The sequence below is a fragment of the Aegilops tauschii genome, chromosome 1 (assembly GCF_002575655.3).
Source record: "Aegilops tauschii subsp. strangulata cultivar AL8/78 chromosome 1, Aet v6.0, whole genome shotgun sequence".
NCBI lineage: Eukaryota > Viridiplantae > Streptophyta > Magnoliopsida > Poales > Poaceae > Aegilops > Aegilops tauschii.
The window spans coordinates 489566109-489584245 of record NC_053035.3 but is presented as its reverse complement, the minus strand read 5'-3'; the positions used below and the strand labels follow the sequence as shown (position 1 = coordinate 489584245).

General features: G+C 45.0%; 1 protein-coding gene across 1 annotated transcript; it reads left to right on the top strand.

The window, feature by feature from the left end:
* Positions 1–2615: 2615 nt before the first annotated feature.
* Positions 2616–4398, top strand: LOC109759797 (cytosolic sulfotransferase 5). Its single transcript, XM_020318635.4, has one exon. It carries the CDS (start codon positions 2687–2689, stop codon positions 3731–3733), a length of 1047 nt encoding a protein of 348 aa, XP_020174224.1. The 5' UTR covers positions 2616–2686; the 3' UTR covers positions 3734–4398.
* Positions 4399–18137: the final 13739 nt, after the last annotated feature.

The window sequence follows — 18137 nt, the reverse complement described above, 5'->3', positions numbered from 1 at the left end:
TCAACCTCTCCTTTCCCCTTGCTGGATCAAGAAGGAGGAGACGTCGCTGCTCCGTACGTGTGTTGAACGCGGAGGTGCCGTCTGTTCGACACTCGGTCATCGGTGATTTGGATCACGACGAGTACGACTCCATCAACCCCGTTCACTTGAACGCTTCCGCTCGCGATCTACAAGGGTATGTAGATGCACTCCTTTCCCCTCGTTGCTAGTAAACTCCATAGATGGATTTTGGTGATGCGTAGAAAATTTTAAAATTCTGCAACGATCCCCAACAGAAGCGTACCCGTTCGAGCTGCCATGGCCGCCGGTCTTGCCTGAATTATAGTAAGGAGAGGAGATGATGATAACCCTAATAACATGTATCGAATTAAGGAAGATTAAGATCAGATTTTTGTTATGGACATGTAGATGGAAGCTTCAACACTAAATATATAGTTTCAGCATCAAATATATGACATAAGTAAACACCTCGACAACTATATATCTAGCAAAACCAAATCCCAACATACCTATTTTATTTCCTGATTTTGTGCTGAATTAGCTAAGTTATGTATAGGAGTTCTTGATTTCTACTCCCTCCGATCGAAAGTAAGTGTTGCAGTTTTGAACTAAGATTGAACTAATTTTGGTTCAAAACTGCGACACTTATTATGGATCGGAGTGAGTACAATTTATCTTATACCATGAGTGGGCACCAATGAGTGTAAAGCTATCATCAGTTGCTCGGAGTGGGCACCATGTTAGGGACTAAATTTTGTGGGTGGAGTGCCTAAAGCCGTCATCATCAAAAGTGCTTTCTTTGGGACTTGTAGTACTTGGCTCCTTGCCGATCAACCATCAAGGTCATGAAGAGAGGGGAAATATCTAGTACTCCCACCCCTAGGGTGCTCCCGGTGCTTCAAACTCGGTAGCACATTTTAAAATCTTCAAAAAAATTCTGAAAAAAAATCAAGCACATTGACACAACATCAATGTATGTTGTTAATAAAAATTCAAATCAAAATTCGAAACATTGCCCGAGATACAAAAATGACAAATTGGATATCAATGTGATAATGGGCCTAATCTAAAGCCCAGCTTAAGTTGCGTGCTATTTACTGTCGAATTTGTCATTTATGTTTCTCAAGCTACGTTTCGAATTTTGAGTTCAAATTTTTTGACAACATACTTTGATGTTGCGTCAATGTGTTGGATTTTTTTCAGATTTTTTCAAACATTTAAAAATGTGCTACAGAGTTTTGGAGCACCGGGAGCACCCTAGGGGTGGGAGTACCAGATATTTCCCCCATGAAGAGACTACAAAGGATTTCCGCAAAGCTGCCTTGACATAACACCTAGAAATCACGCAAAATATCCAAAATTTATAAAAACATAGTGTTTGACATCACAAGTATAATGTGCACTTCTGAATCCTGACTTACCACTCGTGGGTGCTCTGTATTGTTAGTTAGCTAGCAGTGGAGGCTGTCTGGTGCACGCTGGGATGCCGACGGTGGTAGAGGTGAGGTCGTTAGAATGATCCATCCAATTTGCGAGGATTTCTCTCGCAGCTTGATCAAGATGTTCGCGATTGCACTGCAGACTTAGCTGATTGATCAATTATGGTGGTTGATTGGTCGTATGTGCCACACAGGAAAACACCCGTTATTATATGTGGTGCTCGCGGAAAACGCCTCGGTTAAGTAAGGATATATACATTGTCATGTCGGTATGCACCATAATGCCTCGTCATGCTGGCTTAAACAAAGTGAAGCACACATACCCGCGTTTCACGAGTCTGTTTAAAGAATGAGCTAGTTTGTTAGCAGTAGCATCAACTGTCGATGTGACGATGAATGCCCAACGTGCGTCAACACACTACTCCATTAACTTAATAATAACGTTACTTTAAGATTTAAGTTATCTCCTATACTCCTATATGGCAAAGAAAATATTGATGATTTATTAAAGCGCTCGCTTTCCCTAAGAAAATGTTATCTTTTCTTTGATGTATGTACTGCAAAGCTCCCCAAATAATACTTTTACTGACGGGATCATTAGCCCGACTGGATGGGTACATTTACTGACAAATATACGCAATTGTGCCGTATTATATACAAGTTGCAGCAGGTACAGATCTGTTGCTTTTCGAGATTTTTTTCTTGAGAGAGAGAGAGAGACTCGAGAAACATTGTTATACCGTCGCTTAATGAAATGAATACACCATGCCACCGTGCTAGCAACAAGTTTCTGTACTTGAGTAAAACATATATTTATACCAAACAGGAAAAATAGAACTCGACATTCATTTGAAAAAAATTGAGCGGTAAATGCACTGGATTTTGCGGTAACCATGGTCCATGGTAACCGCAAATCTCGGCCTGTTAATATTTTCCCATTTGGTAACAGAAACCTTCTCCTTCGCAAATGTCATCCTCCCTGACGATCGTTCGCCAGCTAAGGATGTTCAATTAAATCATGTGACACTCAAATCACAATGCTCTGGTGCATGGATTTTGATGCGTGGTGTGCAGGTGATATCTTTTTTTTTATAACGTGGTGTTCACGTGATAGGTGATGCATCGATCGATCTAGAGACGGCGCTCCCTTTATTTATAGGCAAAACGTGTCGGAGCCTTTGCAAGAGCAACATAGCACCACGACCACGTACGTAGTAGTGTCCATAAGTTGCTCCCCAAGATCATCAATGGCGAAGGCACCTGGTGCTTCGCTCGGCCCCGTCCCTTTTGCGGACGTCGAAGCTGACTCAGGCTTGGTCTCCGGCGTGCCGGAGCAGCTTCCAGAGGAGCACGCCGACGCCGACCTTGTGTCCGCCCTGCCGAGCGCGCCCATGGCCATGGGCATATCGAACCTCCGTTTCTACGAGGGATGCTGGCTGCCGGAGTGGTCTGTCCCGGCGGCCGTCGCCCTACAGCGCCGCTTCGAGCCCCGCCGGGACGATGTCATCGTTGCCAGCTTCCCCAAGTGCGGCACCACGTGGGTCAACGCGCTGACGTTCGCCACCATGGCGCGGCGCGCCTACCCCGCCGCCGGCGCCGGGCACCCGCTGCTACGCCTCAACCCGCACCAGTGCATCCCTTTCCTGGAGGGCCTATTCGGCAGCCGGCGCGGGGAGGCCAAGCTCGAGGCGCTACCTTCCCCGCGCGTCATGAACACGCACATGCCGCTGGCCATGATACCGCGAGCCGCCGCGCCCGGCGGGGGCGGGTGCAAGGTCGTGTACGTCTGCAGGGAGCCCAAGGACATGGTGGTCTCGCGGTGGCACTTCCACCGGCAGCTGCATCCCGAGCTGGCGTTCGCCGACGTCTTCGAGGCCGTGTGCAGCGGCGCGGTGGCGTACGGACCAGTGTGGGACCACATGCTCGGCTACTGGAGCGCCAGCACGGCGAGGCCTGACAGCGTGCTCTTCTTGCGGTACGAGGAGCTGCTGCGCGACCCCGCCGAGCACGTCAGGGCGCTGGCGCGGTTCGTGGGGCTGCCTTTCTCCGGCGCCGAGGAGGATGCCGGCGCCGTCCACGACATCGTCAAGCTCTGCAGCTTCGGCCACCTCAAGAACCTGGAGGCCAACAAAACGGGCCACGTGAATCCCATCCTCCAGATCCCGCGCGGCGCGCTATTCAGGAAAGGCGCGGCCGGTGACTGGGTGAATCACATGACGCCGGAGATGGCGCGACGCCTTGACGAGATCGTCGCCGACAAGCTCCATGCCTCAGGGCTCACCTTCCATGAGTGACGACTCGACTGAGAGCATATACATAGATGATGCAAATTTAGAGATCTAAAACTAGATCTATAATTTACATCATTAAAAGGTGCATTTTACATCTAAAAACAAGTAACTCTAACGGATGATGTATATTGATGATGTTAAAGTTCAACTTCAATAGATGATGCACATTGAAGATGTAAAAAAAGGGTGGCGCACCAAAATAGTTGCACCTCTCGTGCGCGTCAACCAGTTCTCTCTGGATGAACTCACGACCAAACATGGAACCGCCGTGCTTTCGCTTCTTCCTCTTGTGCATCGCCACTAGCATAGCAATGTCCTCTTCTTGGGTGAAATCAAATTCCTCATCCGACAAGGGAATCGTCCATGAAAAAGGAGTCGCACGAGCTCATCTACAATGGGGAAATCACCGTCAAACTACATCTTCAACCCCGATGCTCTTATTAAGTTCATGGTGTAGTGTCGATGCTCATTGGGCATTCATCATCACATCCACAGTTGGATGATGCTACTGCTAACAAATTAGTTCATTCTTTAAACAAACTCGTGAAACACGGGTATGTATGCTTCACTTTGTTTAGGCCACTATGACGAGGCATTATGGTGTCATACTGACGTGACAATGTATATATCCTTAATTAAGTTAGGGTGATTTCCACGAGTACCGACATATAATATATGTTTTCCTGTGGCCTGATCAACCACCGTAAATTGATCAATCAGCTAAGTCTATAGTGGTTGGATGGTTAAGTCGTAAATTTGACATTGGTGCTTTCATTTTTCTGGATTTATTTCAGGAATTTTGGCGATGTGCGTTTAATGGGAGGAGACGTTCCTATCGACTACGAAGGTATTTGTGATGACTTCGTCAATCTTAAGATAATGTGTCGGCTCAGTCTCTCGAAGATACTCGGGTAGGGTGTGCGTGCTTGTGTCCATAGGGTTGACCGTATGATTGAGTGTCCACGTCACTGTGTTAAAAAAAGCCTGCAGTGCAATCCGCATCGGTGAAAAAGGGAGTGTTGAACCTGATTATGATTGCATTAAATATTTTTCTGAGTATACTGAGATGAAAAAGATTAGTAATGAACTTCATTTGGGAACTAACTCAGTTTTGCAGGTCTTAATGGATTTCTCTGGGTTTATAAGGTACCGAAGGAAGATTGACAACAATATACTAAGCAGGCCAAAGAAACTAGATTTGTGGATGCGAGAAATAAAAATTGCACAATTGGCAATAACCGACGTGAGGCCTACGCTCAGAAGAACTTATAGGCAAAAATTCATCAAAACTTTCACCAAGACATAAGAAGGATGTTAAGGTAGAACATCGCTGATTGCACCTCATATAGATATCATTAAAGAACTTGCTAAACCGATAGCAGTGATAAATAATGATGTACAACTTGACAATACCTGAAAGGACGCACGGACGGTAGGAATGCAAGTAAACAAGTTTTGTCATGTTCTTTTGGCAGCAAGACGTATCTTTGTTTGTGCGATCCTGGTTCACCCAATATCATTCCTTACAATCTTTATTTATGCCAAGATTTATGATGATACATCTCCTTGTAGTCTTGAGTCAACTGATATTGACATTAAGCTAGCAAATAAACGGAATATATTTGAATCTTCTGAAATACTACAATACACAGGCGATGATTACCTATCACCTCCTCTCCCTGCCACGATCATCAGGCAATACCGGCGGCCATGGCAACTCGTACGGGTACGCTGGCCCTTGATAGTTGTTTCTCTCGTGCTCGCATTCTACCCTCATTGTGTCAAGCTCGATGGAGAACATCCACCCCTTCTCCTTTGGTCTCACTAGGACGTATCTGGAATTTGCCGTGAGAATGGTGGCGCCTTGCTGAAAAAATCCTTCCTCACGGCCTGGTAACCCGACAGTCGCCTCCTGCAGCCCCAGGGTCTTTTCCAGCACCCACTCGTCTTCTCCAGGTCCTTGATGGCGCCGGCGTGCAAAGACCTTGAGCTCGTTGCTTACCAGGCAGACGATGCACAAGGCGCCGTCCTCACCGGTGATGACCCAAGAGGTACGGTCATTTTCATTGTACAATCCCCATATGTTCTCCGGGAACTTGACAAGGGAGTATTCCAGAGTGGCCTCCTCAAGGGCAAGCACGGCGGCGCTTCCTTGGATTCCCCAGTACATAAATCCGTTGACACGCCCCACCAAATTTTGCAACCATGGTGTTGTATCGATGCTGGTGGCCTTGGTGCGCTTTAGACGCCAGCCGCCATCACTGCCCGAGGAGAACACGCAGGCCAGATTGTCGTCGACCTTGGCTAGGATCCTGAAGTTGGACATGTTGCCTCCGCGATTTCCGGCCTCGTCCTCGATGTCGATTAGGTATACTTCTTGATAAACTCGGCCACGTCCGAAGGCCAAAGGATCCCCTGGTAGCGCCGTGTGAGCGGCTCACACACGACGAGCTGGAGGTCATAACCAAAGGAGCCACGGGCACAGCCCCGGTCCCGGCGCATCCCACTGGAGAGGAGGAGGAGGCTGCCGCGGCTATCTTCGAGCGCCCAGGAGTGCTCTGTGCCCGGAAGGAAGTCCAGGGAGAAGCGTCCGGGCGGCACAACCGACGAGTAGGGGACGAAGCCGAAGTAATTGGGTGTGTCTCCGAATTCGAGGCAGTAGTCCCCAGCATGTATTGTGAGCCCGTGGACCGAACTCAGACGCGCGAGGAAGCCGGCGTCCGCCACGACGCGGCACCACCGCCTGCACGTTGCCGCGGCGCGGACGAGGGATGGGGAAGGGCCGAGGACGAGGAGGACGCGCTCGAAGAGGTGGTCGGGGAGGTCGAGCACGGTCGTCTCCCTGGCCTCTTCCCTTTTCTTCTTGGACTTATTCCTTCGCCGGAGACGTCCCTCCGCCGCCGTCGCCATTACGGGTCGATACGTGAGATCTCTCCCGCGGCCGGCCGGGCTCGGTCTCATCTCGCCCCTGCGTTAAAAGCGAGACGTGTGCGTGCAGGCGTACGTGCCGCGCCCTCCAAGTCGCTCCGTGATCACACGGATCTAAAAATAGAAACAGCTCGGGCTATACAACTGTAGATATATATGGGAAATAAAACTTGATCCGGTACGTAAAAGGAATCAGATATCACATTATCACAACAACTTGGTGGGCGCGCAAACTTCGGATCGACCGCGCCAAACCCGCACGCACCTGCCAGTTTCGTTTAACCAAGCCACCAACCGCGCCGCGCGGGTGCGTCTTACCTGATCCGACGTACGTTCGGAGATAGATCTCGCGCCGCGCGATGGCAACCACGGCGGAGGGACGTCGCCGGCGAAAGAACAGGTCCGAGCAGACGCGGAAAGAGGCCCGGGCGGCGACGACCGTGCACGACCTCCCCTGCTCATGTGGTCTAATATGCAGGGTGTGTGGGGGAGAATGGTGGCTGTACTGTCTACCTGGGAGATTCTATACTCAGGGCCTTTCAAAGACAGAGTACATCTACTGATGTCAAGACTAGAGCAGAAGATGAGAGAGCCTCCCCTGCTCATGTGGCCGGATCCTGGCTAAGAGGGAGTTGCTGCGGTGGGAGGATCGCTGCGCCTGAACGCGGTGGATCCCCCCTTCCACCCCTGGAAACCTACTCTGCAGGGCTGATAAGCCTGATGGATAAGCAGTAACTTCTGTAATATGCTGTCGCAGGGCTTTCTATCAGGTAGTCCGTGCGCAAAAACTCCTGGTTTATCTCTCTCAATTTGCTCTGTAGAGTAGAGTTTGTGTTTAGTTGGTAGCCGTGTAGTGCTGCCTTTCCTAAGACTTGTGGATGTTTTGTAAGAACTGGTTGGTCTGGTTTCATTGATCAATGCAATGGAGTCGGGGCTCTTCGAGCCCTTTTCCTCTAAAAGACAATGCCAGCTTCGGGGCCGAGGTTGAACGCCCCGTCTTCGTCCCCTCCTCGCCGGCCTCCGCTATCGACGGCCGCCACTTCGCCCTCGACCTCCTCCCTGGAGGATACTGGAAACTCCTTGACAGCCGCAGTGGCCTTCTCCTCTTCGTGAGGACCACCTACCGGGGCAACACCTCGTCCTGCTACTTTGACCTCCTTGTCGGGCTTATAGCCCCTATGCGACGTCTTTGAAATGAATTAGACGAGGAGCGAAGTAGTTGACGAAAATATCTCTGGTGCGACCTATTTGTAGGCAACAATAGCTCCAATGCGACATGGCCCTGTTTAACCATGAAACGCAAAACATAAGGGGTTAGTGGTTTGAGTTATGACACGCGGGACCCATCAGTTACCCACATGAATGTGGGACCCACCACTTACTCACATGCGTGCGGGACCCACAACTTAATCACATAAGCATGCCCCGACCCGAGCCATCCATGAGCCCGAGCCAGCCCACCCCCATTGCGTGCCCTTCCCCCCCCCCCCCCACCTTGTTCTTCCTGTTCTCCGGCAACGAAGCGCCAACTTCGGCCTCCCGCCAATCATGGCCGCAGTACGGTCCAGTGCCGTTGACAAGATGCCCCGATTGCCCGTGCATGGAGCCTCTGAAGCGCTTGACTTGTGTGAAGGAGGAAAATGGCAACCGTGGGCGCGAGTTCTTCAAATGCTTTAGCAAGCCACAACCAGGGCAGGTTAGATCCGTGTACCGCACCAAGCAGCTGGATCGATTTCTTTATTTTTCCGTCGAATTTGGGCGGTGGATCTGATCTAGGGTTCATGCCACCGTCGACCCCTGCTTACCCTGTTTTTCAGGTTCTGAAGAAATGTGGACATTTCGAGTGGCTCGATGAGTACGTTGAGAGATTGAAATTCGAGGCTTCAACACAAGAGCTCAATTTCAATTTTGGGGGGCAGCTTGGTGTGAAACACGCCTCACATTTGGTGGACAGAGCCGATCCGATGATGGACAGTGCTGAAGTGAAGTGTGAATTGAAGAAAATGGGCAAGCAACTAAAGCAGCTGATCGATTTGAAGCAGCAAGAAAATATGATGGCTGGAGCATTTTATTGTTGTGTCATTGCTATGGGTTTTTTACTTGATGTTCATCAATCGCTAGAAATTGTTACAGTTTCAGTTTGTTTATCAAGCTAGTTTCAGAGTCAGGGGTCCCTAGTTTCAGTTATTGTGTCTAGCTGGTAGTTTCAGTAAGTCAGGGATCATTTGTTAGCTGAATTTGAATTTGTGTGAAGCAAAGCCTGAATTCTGGTAACGATATTCAGACTCAATGATATTCTGGTAATAGGATGCGATATGTGCGCCATGCCAAGTTCTTGTAACTGAATCGAAGCAGAGATATCTAGTGTTCATGCTCTGTTCTTGTTCTTTAGTTAACAGAGTGCACACCCCTCAAATTCAGAAAAACAAATCTTGCTGCCAAACAGATGTTGGGCCGTGAGAAAATAACCAAGCCCAAATTGAGACAAGCCCACCCGCGTAGGGGCACCAGCCCAGTTTTATAGCATAGAGGCGCCCATGTTTTGAGAAAGTGTTGTCATCCCAGATTTATTATTATTGCTCGCTAGTTGATTATGCCATTGATATGAGTAAATATGAGACCTAAGTGTTATTGTGAATATGGTTAGTTCATAATCTTTGCTGAAAACCTGAATGCTGGCTTTACATATTTACAACAACAAGAGCAAACAGTGTTTGTAAAAAAAAATTCTTTATCACTTTCAGTTTGTCAACTGAATTGCTTGAGGACAAGCAAAGGTTTAAGCTTGGGGGAGTTGATACGTCTCCATCGTATCTACTTTTCCAAACACTTTTGCCCTTGTTTTGGACTCTAACTTGCATGATTTGAATGAAACTAACCCGGACTGACGTTGTTTTCAGCAGAATTGCCATGGTGTTATTTTTGTGCAGAAATAAAAGTTCTCGGAATGACCTGAAACTTCACGGAGAATATTTTTGTAATATATAAAAAATACTGGCGAAAGAATTAACACCAGAGGGCCCACACCCTGTCCACGAGGCTCCACCGACGTCAACTCTAACTCCATATATTCACGTTCGGGGAGAAAAAAAATCAAAGAGAAGGATTCATCGCGTTTTACGATACGGAGCCGCCGCCAAGCCCTAATCTCTCTCGGGAGGGCTGATCTGGAGTCCGTTCGGGGCTCCGAAGAGGGGAATCCGTCGCCGTCCTCATCATCAACCACCCTCCATCACCAATTTCATGATGCTCACCGTCGTGCGTGAGTAATTCCATCGTAGGCTTGCTGGACGGTGATGGGTTGGATGAGATTTATCATGTAATCGAGTTAGTTTTGTTAGGGTTTGATCCCTAGTATCCATTATGTTCTGAGATTGATGTTGCTATGACTTTGCTATGTTTAATGCTTGTCACTAGGGCCCGAGTGCCATGAATTCAGATATGAACCTATTATGCTTTCATGAATATATTTGTGTTCTTGATCCTATCTTGCAAGTCATTAGTCACCTACTATCTGTTATGATCCGGCAACCCTGAAGTGACAATAATCGGGACCACTCCCGGTGATGACCGTAGTTTGAGGAGTTCATGTATTCACTAAGTGTTAATGCTTTGGTCCGGTACTCTATTAAAAGGAGGCCTTAATGTCCCTTAGTTTCTAATAGGACCCTGATGCCACGGGAGGGTAGGACAAAAGATGTCATGCAAGTTCTTTTCCATAAGCACGTATGACTATATTCGGAATACATGCCTACATTACATTGATGAACTGGAGCTAGTTCTGTGTCACCCTATGTTATAACTGTTGCATGAGGAATCGCATCCGACATAATTATCCATCAGTGATCCATTGCCTACGAGCTTTTCACATATTGATCTTTGCTTAGTTACTTTTCCATTGCCACTGTTACAATTACTACAAAACTGCTACTGTTACTTTTGCCATCGCTACCGTTACTTCCATACTACTTTGCTACTAAATACTTTGCTGCAGATATTAAGTTTTCCAGGTGTGGTTGAATTGACAACTCAACTGCTAATACTTGAGAATATTCTTTGGCTCCCCTTGTGTCGAATCAATAAATTTGGGTTCAATACTCTACCCTCGAAAACTGTTGCGATCCCCTATACTTGTGGGTTATCAAGACTATTTTCTGGCGCCGTTGCCAGGGAGCATAGCTCTATTCTTTGAGTCACTTGGGATTTATATCTGTTGATCGCTATGAGGAACTTGAAAGACGAAAAAACCAAGATTTATTCCTCAACTACGAGGGAAGGTAAAAATCTGCCATCTAGCTCTAGACTTGATTCACCTTCTGTTATGAGTAAACTTGCGACACCTACTCTTGCTATTGATTCTGATATGCCGCATGTTATTGATGATGCCACTTCTACTTTGCATGATACTTATTATGAAACTACTTCTATGCTTGATAATATTGTGCCATTAGGTGAGATTCTTGATGAACAACTTGCTAGGGTTAGAGAGAATGAAATTATTGAAACTGATAATATTGATGAAAGTGATGATGAAGATTCTCCCCCTAGATATGAATTGCCTGTTGTGCCTGAGGGTTATATTATGGATGAAGAAACTGCTAGAGATTTTCTTGCTTGCAATGATTGATATGATCTTAAGAAATTATTAGCTAAGCTGAAAGAAAAATATTTGAATGCTAGAATGAAATATGACCCTGCTTTTGCTACTTCACCTATCTGTATTACTGATAAGGATTATGATTTCTCTGTCGGCCCTAAGTTAATTACTTTGGTTGAATCTGATCCTTTTTATGGCTATGAATCTGAAACTGTTGTGGCACATCTTACTAAATTAAATGATATAGCCACCTTATTTACTCATGAGGAAAAAATTCGTTACTAATATATCCTTAAATTAGTTCCATTCTCATTAAAGGGTGATGCTGAAACATGGTTTAATTCTCTTGATCCATGTTGTGTGCGTAGTCCCCAGGATATGATTTATTATTTCTCTGCTAAATATTTCCCCGCTCATAAGAAACAAGTTGCCTTAAGGGAAATATATAATTTTGTGCATATTGAAGAAGAGAGTCTCCCACAAGCTTGGGGGAGGCTTCTCCGATTACTTAATGCTTTGCCTGATCATCGTCTTAAGAAAAATGAAATACTTGATATCTCTTATAATGGACTAACCGATGCTTCTAGAGACCACCTGGATAGTTGTGTTGGTTGTGTTTTCAGGGAAAGAAATGTTGATCAAGCTAAATTGCTATTGAATAGTATGTTGAGTAATGAAAATGATTGGACACTTCCTGAACCAACTCCTAAGCCAGCTCCAAAGAAAAGGGGTATTCTATTTCTCAGTCCTGAAGATATGCAAGAGGCAAAGAAATCTATGAAAGAAAAGGGTATTAAAGCTGAAGATGTTAAGAATTTACCACCTATTGAAGAAATACATGGTCTTGTTAACCCGACACAGGTAGTAAAGGTAAATTCTCTCTATAGATTTGATGAAGGTGATATTCCTCGTTATAAGTCTGCTAGCCAATGCTTGGATGAGTTTGATAATTTTATTGTCAAACAAGAAAACTTCAATGCTTATGTTGGTAGACAATTGAAACGTAATGCTTATATGATTGAACACTTGAGCGATTATATGTCTAGAGTAAAAGGTGAACTTAAACTTATTAGTAAACATGCTTTTATGGTTACCACTCAAGTAGAACAAGTGCTTAAAGCTCAAAATGATTTTCTCAATGAATTAAATAAGAAGAAAAATGATAATATTATTAGAGTTATGACTAGAGGGGGTAAAATGACTCAGGAACCTTTGTACCCTGAGGGCCACCCTAAGAGAATTGAGCAAGATTCTCAGAGAACTAATGTTGGTGCACCTAGTCCTTCTAAGATGAAGAAAAACAAAAATGATAGGACTTTGCATGCTTTTAGTGAACCTGTTGTTGACACACCTGAGAATCCCAATGATATCTCTATTTCTGATGCTGAAACACAATCTGGTAATGAACATGAACCTAGTGATAATATTACTGATGATGTTCATGTTGATGCTCAACCTAGCAATAACAATGATGTAGAGATTGAACCTGTTGTTGATCTTGATAACCCACAATCAAAGAATCAACATTATGATAAGAGCGACTTCGTTGCTAGGAAGCATGGTAAAGAAAGAGAACCATGGGTTCAGAAACCCATGTCTTTTCCTCCTAAGCCATCCGAGAAAAAAGATGATGAGGATTTTGAGTGCTTTGCTGAAATGATTAGACCTATCTTTTTGCGTATGCGTTTGACTGATATGCTTAAAACGAATCCTTATGCTAAGTATATGAAAGATATTGTTACAAATAAAAGAAAGATACCGGAAGCTGAAATTTCCACCATGCTTGCTAATTATACTTGAAGGAAATATGCCTTAGAGGCAATACTAAAGTTATTGTTTATTTCCTTATTTCATGATAAATGTTTATTATTCATGCTAGAATTGTATTAACCGGAAACTTGATACATGTGTGAATACATAGACAAAACAATGTGTCCCTAGTATGCCTCTACTTGACTAGCTTGTTCATCAAAGATGGTTATGTTTCCTAGCCATAGACATGTGTTGTCATTTGATGAACGGGATCACATCATTAGGAGAATGATGTGATGGACAAGACCCATTCATTAGCTTAGCATTGTGATTGTTACAGTTTTATTGCTACTGCTTTCTTCATGACTTATACATGTTCCTCGGACTATGAGATTGTGCAACTCCCGAATATCCGGAGGAACACTTTGTGTGAAATCAAACGTCACAACATAAATGGGTGATTATAAAGATGCTCTACAGGTGTTTCCGAAGGTGTTTGTTGGGTTGGCATGAATCAAGATTAGGATTTGCCACTCCGTGTATCGGAGAGGTATCTCTGGGCCCTCTCGGTAATACACATCACTATAAGCCTTGCAAGCAATGTGACTAATGAGTTAGTTGCGGGATGATGTATTACGGAACAAGTAAAGAGACTTGCCGGTAATGAGATTGAACTAGGTATTGAGATACCGACGATCGAATCTCGGGCAAGTAACATACCGATGACAAAGGGAACAACGTATGTTGTTATGCGGTTCGACCGATAAAGATCTTCGTAGAATATGTAGGAGCCAATATGGGCATCCAGGTTCCGCTATTGGTTATTGACCAGAGAGATGTCTCGGTCATGTCTACATAGTTCTCGAACCCGTAGGGTCCGCACACTTAACGTTCATTGACGATATAGTATTATATGAGTTATGTATGTTGGTGACCGAATGTTATTCGGAGTCCCTGATGAGATCACGGACATGACGAGGAGCTCCGGAATGGTCCGGAGGTAAAGATTCATATATTGGATGATATTGTTGGGCCAAGGGGTCAGGCCCACGGGGCTATAAGTCAGTGCAAAAGGAGTTTTGCGGAGGCCAGGGGGCCAAACGCCGGAGACCCTGGCGTCTGGCCCTAGGCCAGACATCGAGGCCCATGGCGTCTAGGCCAGACGCCAAGGATTTTGGCGTTTGGTCCTGGATTCCGAGTGGGGCTCTTGCCTTTCGGGCAAAACCGACTTTGAGGAGGCTTTTGCTCCAAGTTTCGACCCCAGGGCTCAACATATAAATAGAGGGGTAGGGCTAGCACCAAAGACACATCAAGAAATCCCGTCCGCTCTAGTTTATCCTCCGTCATAGTTTTCGTAGTGCTTAGGCAAAGCCCTGCAAAGATTGTACTTCACCAACACCGTCACCACGCCGTCGTGCTGTCGGAACTCATCTACTACTTCGCCCCTCTTGCTGGATCAAGAAGGCGAGGACGTCATCGAGCTAAACGTGTGCTGAACGCGGAGGTGCCGTACGTTCGGTACTTGATGGGGACGGATCGTGAAGGTGTACGACTACATCAACCGCGTTGATAAACGCTTCCGCTTACGGTCTACGAGGGTACATAGATTACACTCTCCTCTCTCGTTGCTATGCATCACCATGATCTTGCGTGTGTGTAGGAAATTTTTGAAATTACTACGTTCCCCAACAGTGGCATCCGAGCCAGGTTTATGCGTAGATGTTATATGCACGCGTAGAACACAAGTGAGTTGTGGGCGATACAAGTCATACTGCTTACAGCATGTCATACTTTGGTTCGGCGGTATTGTTGGATGAAGCGGCCCGGACCGACATTACGCGTACGCTTACGCGAGACTGGTTCTACCGACGTGCTTTGCACACAGGTGGCTGGTGGGTGTCAGTTTCTCCAACTTTAGTTAAACCGAGTGTGGCTACGCCCGGTCATTGAGAAGGTTAAAACAACACTAACTTGACGAACTATCGTTGTGGTTTTGATGCGTAGGTAAGAACGGTTCTTGCTCAGCCCGTAGCAGCCACGTAAAACTTGCAACAACAAAGTAGAGGACGTCTAACTTGTTTTTGCAGGGCATGTTGTGATGTGATATGGTCAAGACATGATGAGATATAAGTTGTTGTATGAGATGATCATGTTTTGTTGAAGTTATCGGCAACTGGCAGAAGCCTTATGGTTGTCTCTTTATTACATAAGATGCAAGCGCCAAATAATTGCTTTACTTTATCGCTATGCGATAGCAATAGTTGCAAGAGCAATAGTTGGCGAGACGACCATGTGACGACACATTGATATAGATCAAGATGATGGAGATCATGGTGTCATGCCGGTGACGATAGAGATCATGACGGTACTTTGGAGATGGATATCAAAGGCGCAAGATGATCATGGCCATATCATGTCACATATTTTGATTCCATGTGATGTTTATCTTTTATACATCTTATTTTGCTTAGATCGGTGGTAGCATTATAAGATGATCTCTCACTAAATTTCAAGGTATAAGTGTTCTCCCTGAGTATGCACTGTTGCGAAAGTTCTTCGTGCTGAGACACCACGTGATGATCGGGTGTGATAAGCTCTACGTTCAAATACAACGGGTGCAAGACAGTTTTGCACACACAGAATACTCAGGTTAAACTTGACGAGCCTAGCATATGCAGATATGGCCTCGGAACACTGGAGACCGAAAGGTCGAGCGTGAATCATATAGTAGATATGATCAACATAGTGATGTTCACCATTGAAAACTACTCCATCTCACGTGATGATCGGACATGGTTTAGTTGATTTGGATCACGTGATCACTTAGATGATTAGAGGGATGTCTATCTAAGTGGGAGTTCTTAAGTAATATGATTAATTGAACTTTAATTTATCATGAACTTAGTCCTGGTAGTATTAGCATATCTATGTTGTAGATCAATAGCTCGCGTTTAGCTCCCCTATTTTATTTTTGATATGTTCCTAGAGAAAACTAAGTTGAAAGATGATAGTAGCAAATGATGCGGACTGGGTCCGTGATCTGAGGTTTATCCTCATTGCTGCACAGAAGAATTATGTCCTTGATGCACCGCTAGGTGACACACCTATTGCAGGAGCAGATGCAGACGTTATGAACGTTTGGCTAGCTCGATATGATGACTACTTGATAGTTTAGTGCACCATGCTTAACGGCTTAGAATCGGGACTTCAAAGATGTTTTGAACGTCATGGAGTATATGAGATGTTCCAGGAGTTGAAGTTAATATTTCAAGCAAATACCCGAGTTGAGAGATATGAAGTCTCCAACAAGTTCTATAGCTACAAGATGGAGGAGAATTGCTCAGCTAGTGAGCATGTGCTCAGAATGTCCGAGTACTATAATCGCTTGAATCAAGTGGGAGTTAATCTTCCAGATAAAATAGTGATTGACAAAATTCTCTTATCACTATCACCAAGTTACTAGAACTTCGTGATGAACTATAATATGCAAGGGATAACGGAAATGATTCCCAAGCTCTTCGTGATGCTGAAATCAACGAAGGTAGAAATCAAGAAAAACATCAAGTGTTGATGGTTAACAAGACCACTAGTTTCAAGAAAAGGGCAAAGGGAAGAAGGGGAACTTCAAGAAGAACGGCAAGCAAGTTGCTGCTCAAGTGAAGAAGCCCAAGTTTGGTCCTAAGCCTGAGACTAAGTGCTTCTACTGCAAAGGGACTGGTCACTGGAAGCAGAACTGCCCCAAGGATTTGGCGGATAAGAAGGATTGCAAAGTGAACAAAGGTATATTGGATATACATGTTATTGATGTGTACTTCACTAGTGTTTATAGCAACCCCTCGGCATTTGATACTGGTTCAGTTGCTAAGAGCAGTAACTCGAAACGGGAGTTGCAGAATAAACAGAAACTAGTAAAGGGCGAGGTGACGATGTGTGTTGGAAGTAGTTCCAAGATTGATATGATCATCATCGCACACTCCCTATACTTTCGGGATTAGTGTTGAAACTAAATAAGTGTTATTTGGTGTTTGCGTTGAGCATGAATATGATTTGATCATGTTTGTTGCAATATGGTTATTCATTTAAATTAGAGAATAATTGTTGTTCTGTTTACATGAATAAAACCTTCTATGGTCGTACACCCAATAAAATGGTTTGTTCGATCTCGATCGTAGTGATACACATATTCATAATATTGAAGCCAAAAGATGCAAATTTAATGATGATAGTGCAACTTATTTGTGGCACTGCCGTTTAGGTCATATTGGTGTAAATCGCATGAAGGAACTCCATGCTGATGGGATTTTGGAATCACTTGATGCTTGCGAACCATGCCTTATGGGCAAGATGACTAAGACTCCGTTCTCCGAAACAATGAGCGAGCAACTGACTTATTGGAAATAATACATACTGATGTATGCGATCCGATGAGTGTTGAGGCTCGCGGCGGGTATCATTATTTTTTGACCTTCACAGATGATTTGAGCAGATATGGGTATATCTACTTGATGAAACATAAATCTGAAACATTTGAAAAGTTCAAACAATTTCAGAGTGAAGTGGAAAATCATCGTAACAAGAAAATAAAGTTTCTACGATCTGATCGTGGAAGAGAATATTTGAGTTATGAGTTTGGTCTTCATTTGAAACAATGCGGAATAGTTTCGCAACTCACGCCACCTGGAACACCACAGCGTAATGGTGTGTCCGAACGTCGTAATCGCACTTTACTAGATATGGCGCGATCTATGATGTCTCTTACTGATTTACCGCTATCGTTTTGGGGTTATGCATTAGAGACAGCTGCATTCACGTTAAAAAGGGCACCATATAAATTCGTTGAGATGACACCGTATGAACTGTGGTTTAGCAAGAAACCTAAGCTGTCGTTTCTTAAAGTTTGGGGCGGCGATGCTTATGCGAAAAAGTTTCAAACTGATAAGCTCGAACCCAAATCGGAGAAGTGCATCTTCATAGGATACCCAAACGAAATTGTTGGGTACACCTTCTATCACAGATCCGAAGGCAAATTTGTTGCTGAGAATGGATCCTTTCTAGAGAAGGAGTTTCTCTCGAAAGAAGTGAGTGGGAGGAAAGTAGAACTTGATGAGGTAATTGTACCTTCTCTCGAAT